Source organism: Carassius gibelio, chromosome A9 (genome assembly GCF_023724105.1).
Source record: "Carassius gibelio isolate Cgi1373 ecotype wild population from Czech Republic chromosome A9, carGib1.2-hapl.c, whole genome shotgun sequence".
NCBI lineage: Eukaryota > Metazoa > Chordata > Actinopteri > Cypriniformes > Cyprinidae > Carassius > Carassius gibelio.
The window spans coordinates 30,888,330-30,908,403 of record NC_068379.1 but is presented as its reverse complement, the minus strand read 5'-3'; the positions used below and the strand labels follow the sequence as shown (position 1 = coordinate 30,908,403).

General features: G+C 35.5%; 1 protein-coding gene across 2 annotated transcripts; it reads left to right on the top strand.

The window, feature by feature from the left end:
* The first annotated feature begins 6 nt into the window (after nucleotides 1-6).
* Nucleotides 7-20,055, top strand: hibch (3-hydroxyisobutyryl-CoA hydrolase). Of its 2 annotated transcripts, XM_052606862.1 has the most exons (14): nucleotides 7-146; nucleotides 772-814; nucleotides 1,135-1,266; nucleotides 1,393-1,477; nucleotides 1,576-1,656; nucleotides 1,732-1,784; nucleotides 6,417-6,495; nucleotides 11,727-11,872; nucleotides 13,656-13,742; nucleotides 15,067-15,125; nucleotides 15,813-15,894; nucleotides 18,160-18,279; nucleotides 18,436-18,469; nucleotides 19,461-20,055. In XM_052606862.1, the coding sequence occupies exons 1-14, from the start codon at nucleotides 115-117 to the stop codon at nucleotides 19,574-19,576; spliced, it is 1,149 nt and encodes a 382-aa protein (XP_052462822.1). In that variant the 5' UTR covers nucleotides 7-114; the 3' UTR covers nucleotides 19,577-20,055. The 2 variants fall into 2 exon arrangements, with proteins under 2 accessions (XP_052462822.1, XP_052462823.1); XM_052606863.1 differs by lacking the exon at nucleotides 18,436-18,469 and having other exon boundaries at nucleotides 19,461-19,596.
* Nucleotides 20,056-20,074: the final 19 nt, after the last annotated feature.

The following is a 20,074-nucleotide window of genomic DNA, read 5'->3' as shown; positions in this document are numbered from 1 at the left end:
CATCGTGAGACTTCCTCGCTGGTGTCGCGGCACTATGACATCATCAAGCAGGGCCAGCAGGGGCGACAGACAGGGAGAAACGAAACCTTCCAGAACATCAGCTGAATCTTAGCCATGTCATTAATAATCTTGACCTCTGCGCACAGGTGAGTGTTCCTCAAGTGCCACATGTGTGATGTCATCAGGGATCCGTTCTGCATATAGACTCCAGAATTCAAGAATGATTTGCTTGCTGTTTTGTGTTTAGGAGATCTGCAGACACTGCAATATAGGTCTCTTTTCCAAAAAGAATGAATGAGATCAAGTTTGGACGTTGTCTTATTTATATATACAATAGCTAATAAAGTATGGAAGGTGTCGTTTAAATATTTGATTAAACTGAACCCAGCAAAACATACTTTAAAAGGTTTTAAAAACACATAGAAGCAATCTCCAACTAATGCATCATATAGAAAATGTTGTGTATTGTGTTCTTGTCTAATAATGAAAAGCATGAAAATAAATAAACAATTTTATATATATACGTTAACGTTATATATATATTATATATATATTTATATATATATATATATATATATATATATATATATATATATATATATATATATATACATACATACGGTGTCTTTGATGTTTCATTTTAAATTTTCCTGTTGCCTTTAATTGAATAATTGTAATGCCATGACCCAACAGTACATTTAACAATTTGATGTTAAGTTTAACATAAAAACAATAACACCACGGTTTATTTTATTTTTTTATCTAATACAGATTACGATCAGCCTGCAGATTGCAGAGAATACAAGAACACATGGTAAGTTTAAGCCCTAAGCAGGCATCAGTATTCATGCAAAAAAAATAAAATAATAATAATTCAGCCAGTCAAGAATGTCAATGTTTCAATAATTCTTTTATGACCCTAAAAATCTTTTGGTCTGGTATCTTATATATAATGCTTGGAATAATTTGGCCTTTTTTCATCTGATGTCTTATGTTTAAATGTGCAGTTATTTGAAAAAATAAAATAAATAAAAAATATGTAATCACCTTGTGATGTACATGTTTTAGTTTAGTAATGTTGTATTAATCCTACATGTTTCTCCCATTGAATATTGTTTTATTACTGTGTCTCAGATGTCCACTAAAGCTGGGTCTGAAGTCCTGTTTGAGAAAGTTGGGAACGCTGGTGTCATTACACTAAACAGACCCAAAGCTCTCAATGCCTTGAATCTCACCATGATCAGACACATCTACCCTCAGCTCAAGGTTAGGGGAGACTGGAAGCCTTTCTCCCAACATCAATAATAGCCCTATAGTATTTTTGATCACCCAATCAAACTTCATATAACAGATCTGCATTGTTAACCTACTTGAATCATCGTGTTTTTGTAGAATTGGGACAAAGACTCAGAAACGGATCTAGTGATCATTAAAGGAGCAGGGGAGAAGGCGTTCTGTGCTGGTGGGGATATCAGAGGTAATTATTTAAGATAATCATGCAGTTTGGTTTTTCATTCCCTGTTAAATGGATCTATGCATAGAGAATACAAATCTGACATTCAGATATTCTCCCAGCTGTCACAGAAGCTGGTAAAGCAGGCGATTCTCTTGCTCAAGACTTCTTCCGTGAGGAATATATTCTTAACAACACTATTGGTATGTTTTCGCATTTCTGTTGCTGTTTTTGAGGTTTGATGAACAGATTGATTGATTGATTTTAACTCTTTGTAGGTACATATCAGAAACCGTATGTGGCTCTTATCGATGGAATTACAATGGGGGGAGTAAGTATTTATCTGAAACGGTTGTCTTGCTGCACAAGTTCACCAGCAGATGGTGCTGTCTGTTCTAATTTAGCAGAATACAGCATTAAAGGAACCAGAGGCAATGTGGACCAGCTTGTCTTGTGTTTACAAAATATAAAAATAAATGAAGGACAAAGCGTCCTGCTTTATATGAAACAATATATATATAACTGTACTATCCTTTTCACTGTGTCGCTATTAATTTATCCAAAAACATAAGGACTCACATTGCTACTGGCTTCATGCATGATTCAAAATCTAGGTGTTCTCATTTGTTAACATATGCATGAAAATACTTAGACATAAGGACCCATGAGTTATTATTATATGTATTCTTAGTGCAATATTCAATATTTTGCAGTCATGTTTGACAGTATGAGCTGCAAGCCAGTCCTCACAATAGGAGTCATAAACCCCTCTTGATCCTCTTTATTTCTGTTCTGCAATGTGTATTTTATCCAGTAGGTGTCAGCAGTGAGCTGATCTTGCAAACAATCTTTGGGTTTCTTATCAATCAGTTCTCAAGTGTCCTCCCATTGGTAGGCTATGGATTTGTGTTTGAGTAACACTTTATATTTACATTCATTTTGTATACTACATGTAGACCCACAAGTCAGCTCATTTAATAATTAGAGATGCATCACAAAGTATCTGTATTCAAAAGTTTTATACTATATTTTTTATACTAATATAAAAAATGTTTAATCAGTTACTAATAAACGTTTAATGCTTAAAGGAGTAGTTCACCTAAAAAGAAAAATTTTCACCCTCAGACCATCGTTTAGTTGATTTATTTATTTTATTAGCAGTCTCCATTATGTTAAATATTTAGAGGTGTTATTAACTTTATAGTTTTTAATACATTTTAGATAAAACCCTTAAAATGTCCTGCTGAATTGGGTTGACAGAATGTTCACTAGTCAAAATTTGACATCTAGCACAGATATAAACATCTACACTACTTTTGGGGTCAGTATGTTTTTTTTTTTTTTTTTTTAGAAATGTATACTTTTAATTCAGCAGGGACATGTTAAAATGATCAAAAGTGACAAAAACATTCATAAATAAATTATATAAAAAACATTTTCAACACTGATAATAAAAAAAAAATGTTTCTTGAGCAATTCTAATCCAGTTTTATAATATAAAGAAAAGTTTCTTTAGCAATTCTAATCTTGTTTAAACACCCCGAAGTGTCTATGAGTTCCTCTCATACTTACTCTAAAGCAGCTTTTCAGAATCCCTATTTAGAGATGTGAGGAAGGCATAATAGTCCCATCACTATAAGTGGTAGTAGATTATCCAATAAATCAGAATGATTTTCTCCAGTGGTCCAGCTGAATCTTTGTTTATGGAACACATTTAGTAATGGAAGAAGTATGTAATCACTCATGAGAGGCGTAACATCATATCTCACACCTGCAGTGTATCAGTCGGTGGCTCAGTGTGATCTATGAGCATCTCTTTGATCACTCACACAACCCTGTCAGAGGGTGGCTGTGCTACACCTTTAAAGCCTTCCTGACCATCGCTGCTTATCAGCTATTCCTGTTTTCCAGCATTTGTAAGATCCTCTTTTGCTTTGATTATATAGTTAGCATTTGTGGAATGGTCTTTTGGTCCCCACTGAAGCTGCATTCTCATTAACTTTTCTCATTCATTTTCAGTCACAGCATGCAAAATTACTTTTTGGACCTTGCAATGAATATGGGCAGCAGGATGCGATGCCACACTCATGGGCAACTGTTATAAATAAATGACGAATAATAATAAATTCTGTGTTACAGATATTGAAAGAGCAGTTCGAGGTAGGCCAGATAAACTCACACTCAAAAGATATTTCATTTTACTTCTGCTGAATTCATTTTGACCATCTCAAAACTATAATGAAGGTCAAACCTTTAGTACTTCTGCAGTTTGATGCTTACCATATGGTAAATCATAATTAAGCAGAGCCGCAGGACAGATGAAGTAATACAGAGGACCAGAGAAGAGAAGGGCATCTGTTATATAAAAAGAACTGGTGAACTGTTGAAAATATGCAGACCACATTTCATAATATAACTTTGTTTTCTCTATAGTGAATATGAATATAAACTGTTCTCTTCTACTTATGTTTTTGACCTTATTGGGCATAGAAGTTAATATTACCATTCAAAAATTGGGGTTGCTTTTTAATGATTTTTTAGCCTCTTCTGCTCACCAAGGCTGCATTTATTTGATCAAAAATTACAAGAACATTGATATTTTGAAATATTATTTAAATGCAAAATATATTTGAATATATTGTAAAATATATTTTATTCCTGTGATCAAAGCTGAATTTTCAGCAATCATTACTCCATCCTTCAGAAATCATTCTAATATGCTGATTTGATAATCAACTGAATATTTATAATTATCAATGTGTCCAAAAATTGTGCAGCTTATTGTTTTTGTGGAAACTGCAATACATTTTTTTTCAGAATCATCTGTTGTCACCTTTATTTCTAACTCTTTACAGAGAGAAAGGAAAATAAATAATTATATTGAATAGAAGGTTCAAAAGAAGGACATTTATTAAAACAGAAATCTTTTTTAAATGCCTTAAAACATAAATGTCTTTACTGTCACTTCTGATCAACGTAATGTATCCTTGCTGAATAAAAATTAGAATTTTTCAAAAAGAATCCCCAAACCTTTGAACAGTGGTGTAGGAACTTTATCATTCTTCTTTATCATTTTTAACATTCCAGAAAGCTTTCATATTAGAAAACCGCCAGATTAAAGATGGTCTTTAAACATTTTTGGCTACATTTATGTTCCATATTAGTCTCCTAAAGAGGAGAGACTTGTGTTTATGATAGGTAATGTTTTCCATCCTGGAGTTGATTCCTAAATTTAGAAGCTGTCCGCAAGTTTTCGGCCGGATTCCAGCCAAACGTTTTGGACAACCGATGAAAGTTTCCACCGCTTCTAGGTGAATGATTTGATGCTTCCAGCTACAACATGTGGTTCCCGTTTATACATGAAAATCCTGTTACCAAACTATTTAGACAGTTTATTCTTTTCTTCTGCTTCTACTTTGACTGTGTTATAGTTTGGATGGTTGTTCTCACTTTATCGTAATCATCCTAATGAGTTTTCATGTAGGGGACACATGGGCTGCTCCCCAGGAGAAGATGATTATTGTCTCTAAATGAGCAGCAAGTTGAGAACGCAGCCCCCAGTTGGTCTCATAATAACTGAATTTATGATGTCTATTTTCTTTAACTAGATGAGTCCATGTCAGTCATGCTCTGTGATCTCATGAGTCACATCAGCTAAAGATATTGAAGTGATTAAGATGACGATGCTGTTTTAGACTCATTTGTGGATCTTTTTATTTGACAGAATCAGGCGGAGCTTTGTATTACAAAACGTTTAAGAATTTTGCGCTTCCTGATAGTCCAGGATGTTTTCTTTAGAAGTTGCTTCTAATTTTTTGAGAATAATTTATCTACAGAGCAAGGTCGATATAATGGTCGTTCAGAAATTTGGCAGTCGTTATTTTTAATCGTTTGTAAATAAATGTATGGATATGAATCCTGGGGGGAAAAAAATGTATAATGGTTTTCACAAAAATATTAAGCGGCACAACTGTTTTCAACATTAAAAATAATGAGAAGAAATGTTTCTTGGACATCAGATGGCAATTTGAGATTGATTTCTGGATGATACTTGGCCAATATTGATCATTTTAAAAATCGGTCATTTGTTTGTGCAGACCTGATAACTGTTCGGTTGTGTCTGTAATGCTTCAAGAGTATTAGCTGTCTGCTAGGGTTGCTGTGTTGTTGTTGTTGTGTCATGTGCACCATTTGTTTCTAATCCTACACAGTTTGTGAACAAGCTTCAGAGCACATAAAAATCCAGTGTGCTGTACATCAGTGACTGTTTGTTATTCCATTCCTGCGTCTGCTGTTTAGGCAGTGCTGTCGTGATTAAGGGTCTCATACTAAATCATCAAACGTGGTGTTGGTGTTTCATTATGGCTACAGTGCATAGGAAGAGGCTTCCAAGTTCTTACACTGTGCATATGATATACTTCATCCACTCTAACATGACAGTTTATAGTGACCATAGGCTTTAAAACATCAAGGTTTTCACAGAAATATTAAGCAGCACAACTGTTTTCAAACTTGATAATAATAAGAAATGTTTCTTCAGCACCAGATCATATCAGAATGATTTCTGGAAGACCCTATTACACTGAAGACTGGAATAATGATGCTCAAAATTCAGCTTTTCTGTTACAGGAATAAATTACATTTGAAAACATTAAAATAGAAAACTATCATTTTAAATTGTAATTATATTTCAAAATAGAAATATTTTAACTTATACAAATAAAGGCAGAACATAACAAAAAGAGCAAACACCAAACTTTTGAGCGGTAGTGTATGTATAGACAAATGGACCATACATACAGATTTGATTGAATCAGAATTTTCATTAAAATATTCCTCTAGTGTCTTACAGTGAATGGATGTGAAGACTTGAACCCTCATTCTACAGCTTTCTCCATCTGTTCTGGGAACATTGTACCCAATTATTGATCTGTACGTTTTTTTTCTCTCTTTCTCTCTGCAGGGCGTGGGTCTTTCAGTTCATGGACGGTTTCGTGTGGCCACTGAGAAGACACTGTTTGCCATGCCAGAGACGGGCATTGGTAAGAGGCAGTCTGCGTTCCTCTCTCCCTGTGGGCTGTAACTGGGTTATAACCGAATTTTCATTAATAATGCAAGATGGCTTTGACTTCACAGGAATCGATAGTACTTCATCCAAAAAATAGATGTGACAATTGAATGTAACGCACACCATTTGCCAAAAAAGGCATATTCATTTAAAGGAATAGTTCACCCAAAAATTGCTTTAAATCTGCTCGCCCACAGGTCAACCATGATGTAAATGTAAATCGCAACAGATTTAGAGAAATTTACATTTACATTAGATCGCTTGCTCACCAGTGGATCCTGTGCAGTGAATGGGTGCCGTCAGAATGAGAGTTCAGACAACTGGTAAAAACATACAATAATCCACACGACTCCAGTCCATCAATTAACATTTTGTGAAGTGAAAAGCTGAGTGTTTATAAGAAACAAATTCATCATTAGGGTGTATTAACTTCTTTTTAGCTTCTGGCTAAAACACAACAAAATCCATAATAATGCTAACTTTAGTGAAAAATACCATCTCCTGTTGACATATTTGTTTTTGCTGGTACACAGTGCTTGATCTGTGGATATTTCTCTCACCAGCATGAGATGACACAGCACACATTTTTTGTAGCTGAAAAAAAAACTTGTGATCTGATTCCTTCTCAAATAATTCCCTGGCCCAAAGTCCTGACCCAAAAGCAATCTTTCGCAGCAGATCAGTCAGGTCAGTTTTATGTGGAAACAGTGTAGAGAGATGGTGTGGATCGAAGCACCTGTCTGATGCGTGTGGTCTCTAAATGAGCGGCATGCTAAAACACTCCACACACAGCATGAATCTCCATTTTGCTCATGGAAGGAATTCTGGCGATGCGGACGGCATCCGATCAATGTGCCGCTGATATGTAAGTGGGTGGGTCTTGTTCCAACCGTGGAGCCAACAGATGATTCTTGCATACTTGTATGTATATTTAATTTCCTAACCTTTCATCTGGTGTAGGTGGACAGCTCAGTGACATAAATTGAGTTACAGAACAAAGTACATACCGTATTTTCCGGACTATAAGTCTCACTTTTTTTCATAGTTTGGCTGGTCCTGCGACTTGTAGTCAGGTGCGACTTATTTGAAAATTAATTTGACATGAACCAAGAGAAATGAACTAAGACAAATGAACCAATAAAAAACATTACTGTCTACAGCCACAAGAGGGCGCTCTATGCTGCTCAGTGTCCTGTAGTCTACACTGAAGACATAGAGCGCCCTCTCGCAGCTGTAGACGGTAATGTTTTCTCTTGGTTCCTGATTCTAAATAAATGCGCCTAATAGTCCAGTGCGACTTATATATGTTTTTTTCCTCATCATAACGTATTTTTGGCCTGATGCGACTTACTCACTTGACTTACTCACACGTGCGACTTATAGTCCGAAAAACACTGTATATATGTTTTCTCGAAATGTAGACAATACGTTTTGACACTTTCAGCACTACAAATCACCTTCAGACCATTGTCATTGCAAAAAATTCTTACAGATGCAACATGCTTTGGTAATTTGTTGTCTAATCATTTTTATAAATTTTTTTAAGCATGTCTTACACTACCGTTAACACTACCAAACGTTTGGGATCTGTAAGATTTTGAAATGTTTTTGATCATTTATGCTCAACAAGACTGCATTTATTTGATCAAAAATACAATGATACATTTTCTCTATGCTTCTTTGATGAATAGAAAGTTCAAAAGAACACTTTTTATTTGAAATAAAAATCTTTTGTAATATTTTTTTCCTTTCAATTTTGAGCAATTTAATGCATATTTATCAAGTATAACATTTCTTTAAAAAAAATCATAATAATCTTTGTGTTTCCGAACTTTGGAACTAGAATGTTTTAGTGTTATACCACTGCTGATGTTTTTAGAGAAACTGAGCTTGTCATAAACTTCAAAATGTTAAATTCTGTCATCACTTACTCACCCAGAAAATACACCGTTAGACATGAAGTTAAGAAAATGAAGACAAAATGTTCATTTTCGAGTCCAAAGTGAATGTTTCCACATCCATCTTTCATAACCATCCTCCCAGAATACATCCATGTGTGCTGCATATCACTTTTATTGCACATGCTTTAGATTTTTCATGCTTCTTTTCATTCCATGTTCTAATCACACCCTGTGAATGGTATTTCTGGAGCCTTGATGCGGTATAAATCAGATCGTCTGTGATGAAAACTTTGCCCTTGTCCCTATCACATGCTCCTACACATGTTCGCAGAAGTCTGCCTCGGTAATTGTAATTCATTCTGGACTCTTAATAAGAGAGTTTTAAAGCATTTCCTCCTGCATTGTACGATGTCCTTCACTCTTGCAAGCCTTGGGCGAAGACTCCCTGCGGAACTGTTAGAGTGGCAGGAAGTAGTGCTAATCAACGTCTGTGACACATCTGTTGAGCATCTTTGCACGTGTGTGTGTGTGTGTGTGTGTGTGTGTGTTTGATAGAGTAAATGCACAGTGTCTTTGTGCCATCACCCACTAATTCCATTAAGAGCTTGTGTCTCTCAACCCAAGCTAAATGAATAATCCTCTTTGGGTTTGCAGTTGTCTTAATGGTTTGTTCTGCGTTAAGGTGACCAGATTAATTTGTCTTGTAGCCGGGTACTTCCATATAGTTCTTCTTCCTTGGCATAACGTTGTTAAACAAGTGCTACATCATCACGTGCACATCATTTGTGTGGCTCCTCAGTTCAGCTATTAATGTAAAAAAAATACACTATTTTATTGTATTATTTATTTCAGATGATATTTCTGTTTCTGGGGCTCATCTAGTTTACATGGTCTCCACTAGGGGTGACCCTGAATAGTAGATGATTCGATGCTTCGATAGGAGGAGCCCGATTCTACTACCAATCTCTCAGTCATATATTTGCGGGGTGATATGATGATCATGCCATTTTGACCATATGGCTGTGCTCAGTGTTTGAGTTCACATAGAGCTACTGGTTTTCTCCCAATAAGTTAATATAAAGCCTGTTAAAAGAAAGCTATAAATAAGAATCTGAAAAGAAAGAAGCTGCAAATAAATATTTTAATGTGCGTGAATAAATCCAACCACCCCTAAAGATTAAAGTTTCACTTTCCATAATAAATCATTTTAACAATCTTATTTTAGTTACTTTGTTTCAATTACCGAAAAATGTTTTTTTTTTTTTTTTATAGTTTTAGTTTTATCTGACAATAATAACCCTGTACTTGGCAGCATAATAAAAATTCTTCATAAATAATGATTTATTAATAAATGTTTTAAACATGTTTGTCCATCTGCCATAGATTGAAAAAACACACCCCAAATAAGACCATTGGTTGAGCTGTTGATACTATGTTGGGTCTCTCAAACAAACAATGTTTTGATTGTGTTTACGCTTTTCTGGGAAAGAACTGGTGCTGGGAATCGTGTGCAGTTTTAAAGTGGTTTAAAGAACTGATTTTTATTTAATTTTGTTGTCCTGTATAAATGCTCAAGGCTAAGTGGGATTCCAGAAGGGAAACACCATGAACAGCATGGTAGCAGAAGCCTTGAGCCATTTGTGCTGAGCTGTGGCATTCGCCCATGGTGGCACCTTCTCTGGCAATGTGCCAGCCATCTGTGTGTTGAAAATGGCCCCCTCTCCCTGTCTGCAACCTGTATCAGCCCCTTCACCCCCTTCTGTTGATGGATTATGGGGCTATTTGAGTTTTAAAACCGTGCCGGCCACGAGACAACGGCAAGCTTAATCTGCATTTATGATATTACATTTGTCTCTTGGAATCAGGTCGGGGACCTAATCCTGCCCCGCCTGTGTGCGTGTGTGTGTGTGCGTGTGTGTGTGTGTGTGTGTGTGTGTGAGGGAAATTATGTTATTTTTCTCAGCCCTTACTACAAAAAAAATGCACATCAGGTTAATAAGATTGTAGCACCACACTATGCCATTTCATAACCACATCCTGCAGACTGAACAATGCATTTGATAACTGTTTATGCAAGGTCTTACAAATTAGGGGCCAAGGACCCCCTTGCGGGTAACTGGAAATAAATAGTGTGAAAATATTTGTAGAAAATGTTAATATTTGAAGAATTTAACTTTTGATTTAATCATTCATAATTTGACTTATTAATTTTGATTATGTTTCTCAGGTTAATACCTCTAATTTAAATCCAGTGGTGGGTAAAAATATGTTATTTATTATTTATATTTTATTATTTATAATGCTTAATATAAGTAAATATTTTCATGTTATTTTTTATTTTATTATTCTTTTTTAATCTCATCTTTTGGCTCTAGTGTAATGGCAATATGACATCCAATTACTTGATTTTGAAAACAACATTATAAAGTTTGCTCTGCAATATCATGTTTACTATTTTTCCTACATGTCATAAATGGTCTGTTTACATAGAAATATACAGCTCCCATCATACTTTAGGAAGAGGGCCCCTTCAGATTATAATTTTGTAGGGTCTTTGGCATAATTTTTTTAATGCTCCTGCTTGGTTTGACAGTGAAATATAGCTGAAGGTCTTTTTGTTTATTCAAATATTTCATTTTTTGATTACTTATGAAATCACTTGAGGGACAATTATAATTAAGTAACTAAAAAATAACAGATTTTTACTCCTGTGGCCAGAAAATAATAGTTTTTTTCTTGGGTAAAGAGCATTAGAAGTCATGTCTCACTGGTCCTGTGCAATCTTAAATTAAAGGACGACAGCATAGCATAAACAAGCAGCAGATATACAGTGTCCCTATGTAGCTTAAACAGTGAAGAAATCTTATTAAAAGTGGCGAGAACCAATCGTTATGGATTGAAATACATCACTGAACTATTTGTTCACTGACCTTGAGTTCGTAATTATTTTTTCTCCATTAATTTTCTCAATAAGGATTCAAAAGAATAAAATAATAATAATAAAACTTTTTCAATAAAGAAACCTTGAACCAAGGGCTTGAACCACCCAGCTCTGAATTACAACAAATTTGATTCAATGTAAAATAGTGTTTGAAAATAATAAAAACATACAGACTGAAATTACAGACTTTACAAAAAGTAAATGAACTAGTCACCCCATAAAGCAGTGCAATCAATCATTTAATATATAAAACCTGTTTTGTCTTGTTTTTCAGTGGAGAAAATGATTGGGATATTTGTGTCCAGATTTGTGCTTCATGCCGTGGTCTAAATGGCTATAGTTTTGTGTGTTTTGTTTCTATAGGACTGTTCCCTGATGTTGGAGGTGGATACTTCCTGCCCAGACTTCAAGGCAAACTGGGCCTCTTTCTCGCCCTGACTGGGTTCCGCCTCAAAGGCAGAGATATTCAGAGGGTCGGGGTGGCTACTCACTTTGTGCAGTCTGACAAGGTAATGCACATAGACTAGAGAAAGACCAATATTTGGCCATTTTGAGGTTAAATAGTTATTTGATTGGCCAAATAAATGGCTCTTTCTCTAGCATCAGTTTGTCAGACTATTGATGGCCTTGTGAATATATATTGCACATTTTTCCCTTGTCAAAGATCGAGTAAATATTTGCAAATATCAGTGTTATTGTAATTTTCAGCTCCTATTAATCTTATGTACAATCAAATATTGTATATTTTTATAAATTATATATAATATGATATTTAACAGATCATAATTTATTATATATTTGTATATTATTTATTATATTGTTGTATAATATAAAACATTGTATATAATATATATTTATAATCTGCATCATAGACAAAGCCATATCTGATATATTGGCTGTGGGTGTTTCATGTTGTGCAGTGGTTTCACATGCTGCTCCTGGTTTGGACACAGTGCTAAGAAACAGCTATTTGAATTGTAGAACAGTTTTAAGACTGTTTCGAAAGGATGAAACTCAAATTCAAGGTAATGGTGACTGGAAAGGAGCTGTGCTGGTGCTGGCCTCCTGGGCTTTTAGGCTGCACTTCTTGCATTTGTTGCTGAAATGAGAGAAGTTACTGAAAGAAGAGGACTTAGTCAGCTTTTCTCAGACTTGTCAGCGAGCTTTCGGCAGCAGGGGGCAACTGAGCCCTAAACCTACGCCCAGTTCATGTGCCAGAGGTGAAAATGAGGACCAGGGCTTGGCACTGCTGGAGAGAGGGGCATACAAGCCTACACACACACACACATCCTCTGGCCAATGAGAGACAACCAGCAGGATCTGGCATACACGCTATACACAGAAGTGACTTGTGATAAAAATAACCACAAAAGGGCTCTGAGGACAGGGCGTTAGTTTGTACTGCAGAACTAGTTCAGAGCTGATTCAGTCTGTTTTATGAGCAATGTAAACAACCCTGACAATTATTAATTGAGTCAGCCTGTGTTGTCATTAATTATCACCACAAGGGTAAAGTGATTGTGATTTTTAGGCCTGGAAAACTGTATATTTTAAGAGGAAACAATAATATTAATAATATTGAAAAAAAATGGGATTTCTTTAGTGAATATGCATTTTCTAATCCTGTGTAATATTTAATTGATTAGAAATTGTTCTTTCCAAGTCCAATCTCTTAAAATTTTAGCTAGCAGTCAAAAGTGGAAGAAATAATTTTTCAAACAAGTGGGAGCCTGATGGGAGAATTAAATGCCATTCTTCCTTTTATATCCTGGTGTAATGCATTCTGTTCGATATGTTAGTGTAGTGTGTTTCACAATGCATATTGTTCCAAAGCAGCTTGAGAAAGGGTAAAGCCTTACAATTCCCTGTGAAAAAATAGCCATACAATTAGGAGTTTCATGTGAGGGGAAAAAAGTTCCTCATGCATATTTCAGCAAATATTCTGCACTGACGACTCTAAAACCCGCTTGGTTTTTTTAAGTAACTTCTTTTTGTGCAGTGTTATATATATCTTCTCACTGTTGACAGTAGACCTGTTTTTGCATGCAAACTTTAGCTGATGAGAATGCACCTTTAAACGCAGTGTTGTAAGCTCACTTGTGATCCCTAAAAGGCTGTCCTGCACACTACGTTTTGGACACTAAGCTGTTGTTTAATGTTGTGTATCACTGTGCCCCTGCCCATCAGGAAACAACACATATCCTTCTCTGCTCTTCAGCATCTGATCTAGACCCACAAGATTTTGTTTCTTCCTGTGATGCTGAGAATTGTACCATTTGTTTCACCCATCAGATTGTGTCTCTTGAGAAGGATCTTATTGATCTGAAGTCTCCATCTAACAGTGATGTGGCCCAACTTCTGGATTCCTATCAGGAACAGGTATGTGGCAAAAACAGACGTGACTCTTTTTGAGAACTTTTACAACCTGAGTGTCTGCTGTTACACTACACAGTGGTGGGCTTCGCAACAGTAAACAACACTGATGGATTTGCTTTCAGTGCATCTTTAAATAGTTACAATTAAATGTTCAGCAAGCAGCAAATGTACATGACGACACAAATCTGGAAGATTTTCTCACCTTAAAGGACCATTTACCCATGCACCATGTAGAAAAATGTGACAACAACTTATGGACCCTGGTTTCAGGATGCTATAATGAACATGAAATTCAGTTCTGTGACAGTAGCAAGACCGTCCAAAAGCTCAAAGTCCTTTGCTCATTATGGTTTAATTGTATGGATTAATGGCCGTCTGTATTTAATGCTGTGAAGTTGTGTGTGCCGAACAGGAGTGTAAGTGAGGATCATTGTGACCTGTACAGTATTTACATCACAAAGCTTTCCAGAGGTCCCCCGGAGGGAGGGACTTTCATGCACCGGACAAACCACTTTCGCAAACCCTTCCCGGACCTGTTTTGATCATTCCATTTATTTTATTCTCTTCGATTCTCAACAGATTGTAATAGTAGCCTAATTAAAAATCCAAACACCGTGATTATTTACAGCTAGTCTTTGCATTATGATATGGCACTAAAGTGCACTAGATGTTATTTATGTCTGGCAATGCTCCTGCTTATATACAGCCGCTGTCACTAAACCATAAAACCATATCATCAGTGTTGCACTTTAAAGTCAGTAGATTGTTTGATATTGAAGATAAGACGGGGTGTATCCAGACCTGAGCAGATAAGGGAGGAATACAGCCACTTTCATTCTTTGTTCAGAGTGTTAACAGTGTGTTTATTGTGATTCCATGTTACGGATTCTGTGACAGTGTACTGAAATAGATATATCCATGTCTGTGTATCTCTAGAGCCGGCGTGAAATGAAATGTCTCTGGGATTCATGTCACAGCTTTTAAGCACTAGGAGGTCATAAATTAGTTTGACCAGCGGTGCACGCCTACATAGAGGATGAAATGATAAATGGCCTGAATCTGAAACGGTCAGCCAACAGTGTACTAGTTTATAGTGTATTTATATATGCACTATCAGTCAAAATTTGGATTTTCTTCTTTTTTTTTATGTTTTTGAAAAATGTTTCTTATACTTATTCTTCAGCATCAGACACAGCCATGGTGTCTGACAGGAACTAAAATGGCCTCACACAGATAGTTGAGGATTGCAGTTGTCTGGGTTGAAATACAGCCGTGTGTATGTGCTTCATCTGGTGTTTAAACACGGACTGCTGTTTTGTCTCCTCAGAGCAGTCTGGATGCTGAGAAACCTTTTGTGCTGCAAGAACAGACAGAGGCCATCGACAGGTAAACCTAAACGCTCTTCTCTCCCTGCTTTATTGTGTCTAACCCAAAATAGAATGAAACTAAAGCTCTCCCTTGAAATGGAAAACATATATACATATATACATATATACATATATACATATATATATATATATATACATATATATATATATATATATATATATATATATATATATACATATATATATACATATATATATATATATATATATATATATATATATATATATATATATATATATATATATATATATATATATATATATATATATATATTATTTTTTTTTATCTATTTATTTTTTTTCTTTCTCTTAGTTTCTGCATTTGTTTGTTAAGTCCTGAAACGATCAGACTGATAAACATTGGGCATGCTCCAAAACTCAGTTTCCACATTGACCAGAGCATGTGCAATGTTGTGTTTACGTCTTCCCTTCCGGGTGCTTGAGCGTTTAGTGGAACAAATTGCCAAGAGCCTATACACCCCTTGTTTACCTGTTTTTGTAATCTGCATTGCATTTGAGCCTTACATAACATCAGTTGATGCTGCACTAATCTGGTCCCAGGATTAAATCTGATGACTAATTTGTCTTGACTGCATGAGCATGACGCAGGAAAACTTCCATAGATGGGGTTTTTATAGATGTTTGTGTTTGTGTTTGTAGGACTGTTGTTGTTCTGTTGTTTCAGGCTCTTTTCAGCCGGAAGTGTGGAGGAGATCATGGAGAACCTTAAGAGAGATGGCTCTGCTTTTGCACTCAAACAGACTGAGGTGGGTTCAGGGAGAGTGACTAAACACACACACAAAAACTGACCCAAGAGTGAAAATTATTGTGTTTTAACAATAACAGTCTTGACCTCACACAAAGCTACTTACGACTTTAGAAGATGAAATATAGTGTATGCTTTATGACGGATCAGTTTTATAATAATTCTATGGTGTGTTTTTTTTAAATATTTTTTATTGTTTTGTTTTAATCACCTCGTAGTTTTACAGCCCTCAGCCCTAGACCTTGTTCACGTTCATTATATTGAAAAGAATTGCCAGTATATAACCTTAATGGCCTTTTTGTGTACTACAGAAAAGAGAAAGTGATACAGGTTTGGGACAACATGAGGTGAATAAATTATGACAGTATTTTTTATATATTACTCTTTGGATGAATTATTCAGTTGTTTATCAGAGTAAGACCCATACGAAACTCACATGTACTCCTTAGTGCCAGTGATGTTTTAATGAACCTCATAAAATGTCATGATAAAAGGCAATGTCGTATCAAGGTTTGGTTTGTTCTTCATATAGGAGTGTGTTTCCATGTCCTGCTCCTGCAGCTGGGTACAGTGTTTGATGCTTTCTGGGATGTTGAGTGAGAATGAGCGTGTATGGCTTCTCATTTAAGGTCTACGTGCTCTCTGCTGCATGCAAACACTCTCTTCTATTGCGTAATGGGCCCTGAATCATATTATACCTCATTAGTATTTCAAAGCCATTCTGTTTTTCCTCCCATAGCACTACTTTGACACATCACTTTGTTTAGAGTGAGCTGTAGATAGGAAATTGATGTTTGACATTGTGTTGTTTTTATTGGTGAATATTTACAGTTGCTGTTGCTCAGTATCTGGACTATAATTTTTTGAGTGAAAATCTGTTTCCTGTTTGCTTTTTTTTTTCCTTTTATGACCTAAACAAAGTTACAATATACATAATCGCAATTCCTCATTATACTGTATAATACAAAGTGGCCCTGATATAAACAGAACAGGCCGTTTGAATTGAATGTGAATATTTATGACCAAACAGGTCATGCAATGTTCTCTCCAAACACGTTCATGGACTGGTCCTCTGCTCATGTGGGGCCTCTTTTTGTCAACAGTTCAATTGGCCATTACCCCTATGTAACCTCCCTGTTCATACTTTTATGTTATATGTGGACCAGTTCATGTTTTCCCCAGCTCACACTTTTTCTTTTTCATGTATGTGTGTATTTATTTATTTATCTATTGGGAGATAAATTTTGACCTTGTTCACCCAAAACGACACATTTCTGTAGCTTATTTAAAATTAAATTAAAATCATAACTTTAGCTGCTCAGTCTGTCCAATTCTGCAAATTCTCACAACACACCCAAATACAGAAATGAACTGCAAATATAGAAACATGCTGCAAATTCTTACAACACAACCAAATACAGAAACACGCTGCAAATATAGAAACGCGCTGCAAATTCTTACAACACAACCAAATACAGAAACATGCTGCAAATACTTACAACAACCAAATACAGAAACATGCTGCAAATATAGAAACGCACTGCAAATTCTCACAAACACAGAAATGCAATCCAAATCCTCACAACACAAACAAATGCAGAAATGTGCTGCAAATACAGAAACGTAGTCCAAATTCTCACATCACAACCAAATACAGAAACACGCTACAAATCCTCACAACACAAACAAATGCAGAAACATGCTGCAAATAAAGAAACGCACTGCAAATAAAGAAATGCACTGCAAATTTTCACAACACAACCAAATAAAGAGACACGCTGCAAATATAGAAACGCGCTGCAAATTCTCACAACACAACCAAATACAGAAACGCGGTGCAAATACAGAAATGCACTGCAAATTCTCACAGCACAACCAAATACAGAAGCGCGCTGCAAATACAGAAACGTGCTGCAAATTCTCACAACACAACCAAATACAGAAACGCGCTGCAAATACAGAAATGCACTGCAAATTCTCACAACACAACCAAATACAGAAGCGCGCTGCAAATACAGAAATGCACTGCAAATTCTCACAACACAACCAAATACAGAAGCGCGCTGCAAATACAGAAACATGCTGCAAATTCTCACAGCACAACCAAATACAGAAATGCGCTGCAAATACAGAAATGCACTACAAATACAGAAACGTACTGCAAATTCTCACAGCATGATGATACTTTGTTGATTTAGTTGGAAATTCAAATTGCTATTTATTTATTTTGATTATTAAATTCAGGTTTTTGTATTGGATTTTACAGACTCTGGCCAAAATGTCCCCAACCTCACTGAAGTTAACTTTCAGGCAGATTCAGGAAGGAGCGAGAATGAGTTTGCAGGAGGTGTTGGTCATGGAGTATAGACTCAGTCAGGCCTGTATGGTATGTAATTCAATTCCCTGTAAATTCAATGCTTTATCATTTCATTATCCAAATCAAATCACCTTAAAGCTGTGTTGGTACAGTTTTCACATGCCAGTTATTAGTTTAGGGGAAATATTTGTTATTTGTGTCATAAGTTTTTACGTTGCTTTGCAGAGGGGTCACGATTTTTATGAGGGAGTCAGAGCAGGTAAGACATATTTTCTTCAAATATTCACATATTATTTCCTAATAAATATAAGGTATCAAATCAGAATGGTGGTTTTAAAGGGTTGGTCAAATTTATAAAAAAAAAAAAAAAAATGCATGGTTTGAAATTTGAATTAAATTGGCCACAACCATGGGATGTTGAATTAAATTGAATCAACTTGAAGAATACATTTCTATTCATATTTAAATTTAAAGACATTTACATTTTTGTAAATTAAGCCAATCTAGAAGTATAATGCTGTTCCAGAATAGTTTGTAATTTACTAAATTTAACATTTACACATTTACACATTTTACACATACATATGTTACATACACATTTCTATCATCTAATGTTATTGGTAATATCCCATATGATGTGTCTATCATATTATGTTTATGGTTCATTCATATTTGTGAAGTCGCTGGGGTATATTTTTAGCAATAGCCAAAAAAAAAACATTGTAAGGGTCAAAATTATCGATTTTTCTTTTATGCCAAAAATCATTAGGATATTTAGTAAAGAGCATGTTCTATGAAGATATTTAGTAAATTTCCTACCATAAATATATGAAACCTTATTTTATTGATTAGAAATATGCATTGCTAAGAACTCATTTGGACAACTTCAAAGGCTATTTTCTCAGTATTTAGGTTTTTTTGCACCCTCAGATTCCAGATTTTCAAATAGACAAATATTGTCAGATCCTAATAAAACTTATTTATTCAGCTTTCTGAAAAAAAAGGTCACATTTGTGTTAAAACTACATTTGACATGATGAGTTTCTTACATTTCTGCACATTGTTGGTGTTATAAATTGTGTAATGTAATAATGTCTGTTATTGGTAATTATTAAGGTTATTATAGGGTTTTACCTCAAATGAAAGTGCCTCTTGCAGTATTCTTTGCCAGCTCCACTCACCTAACCAATTTTTTTTGTCCTAAGCAACTGCAGAAAAACTGTCTGATTTTTTTCCCTCTCTGCTTGCAGTGCTAATCGATAAAGACCAGAGTCCAAAGTGGAAACCTTCTACTCTCTCTGGGGTCTCAGAGCAGGCCATAGAAGAATGTTTCAGCTCCCTGGGTGAAAGAGATCTCAAACTATAGAAACTCCCCTCAGAAATCCCCTTGCTGTGTAATCATTTGTGTAAACTCTGTGGAAAGAGAATGGCAGACACTCATTTTTGCACTTGCTGCAATCCGTGATTAACCCTGACAACCTTAACCACATACCCTGGCCATGATTCAGTTTGGTGGGATTAAAGTGTCATCATGTGATTCATAATATGACTGCCATTAAGCACAGTGTTTACTACACGAGCAGTTCCACTGGCCTAGACTCCAGGGTATCTAGCCTGACAGAATAAATCTGAATGATTTTGAGACAGCGTGATGCCTTGAATTCAAATAACTTGGTTCTCCTCTTCTTTGCTCATGTAACTATGTGGATGTTCATAAAAAATGTGCGACCTATATGTGTGCAAAATTATAACGTAAAATTATTGTTTATGATGTCTGTTTTTGATTTTGATAGCAGATATGGCATAACATTTCAACAGTGCATTTCAATAAAAACATTCATTGTATTCATTGAAGTAATTAGTA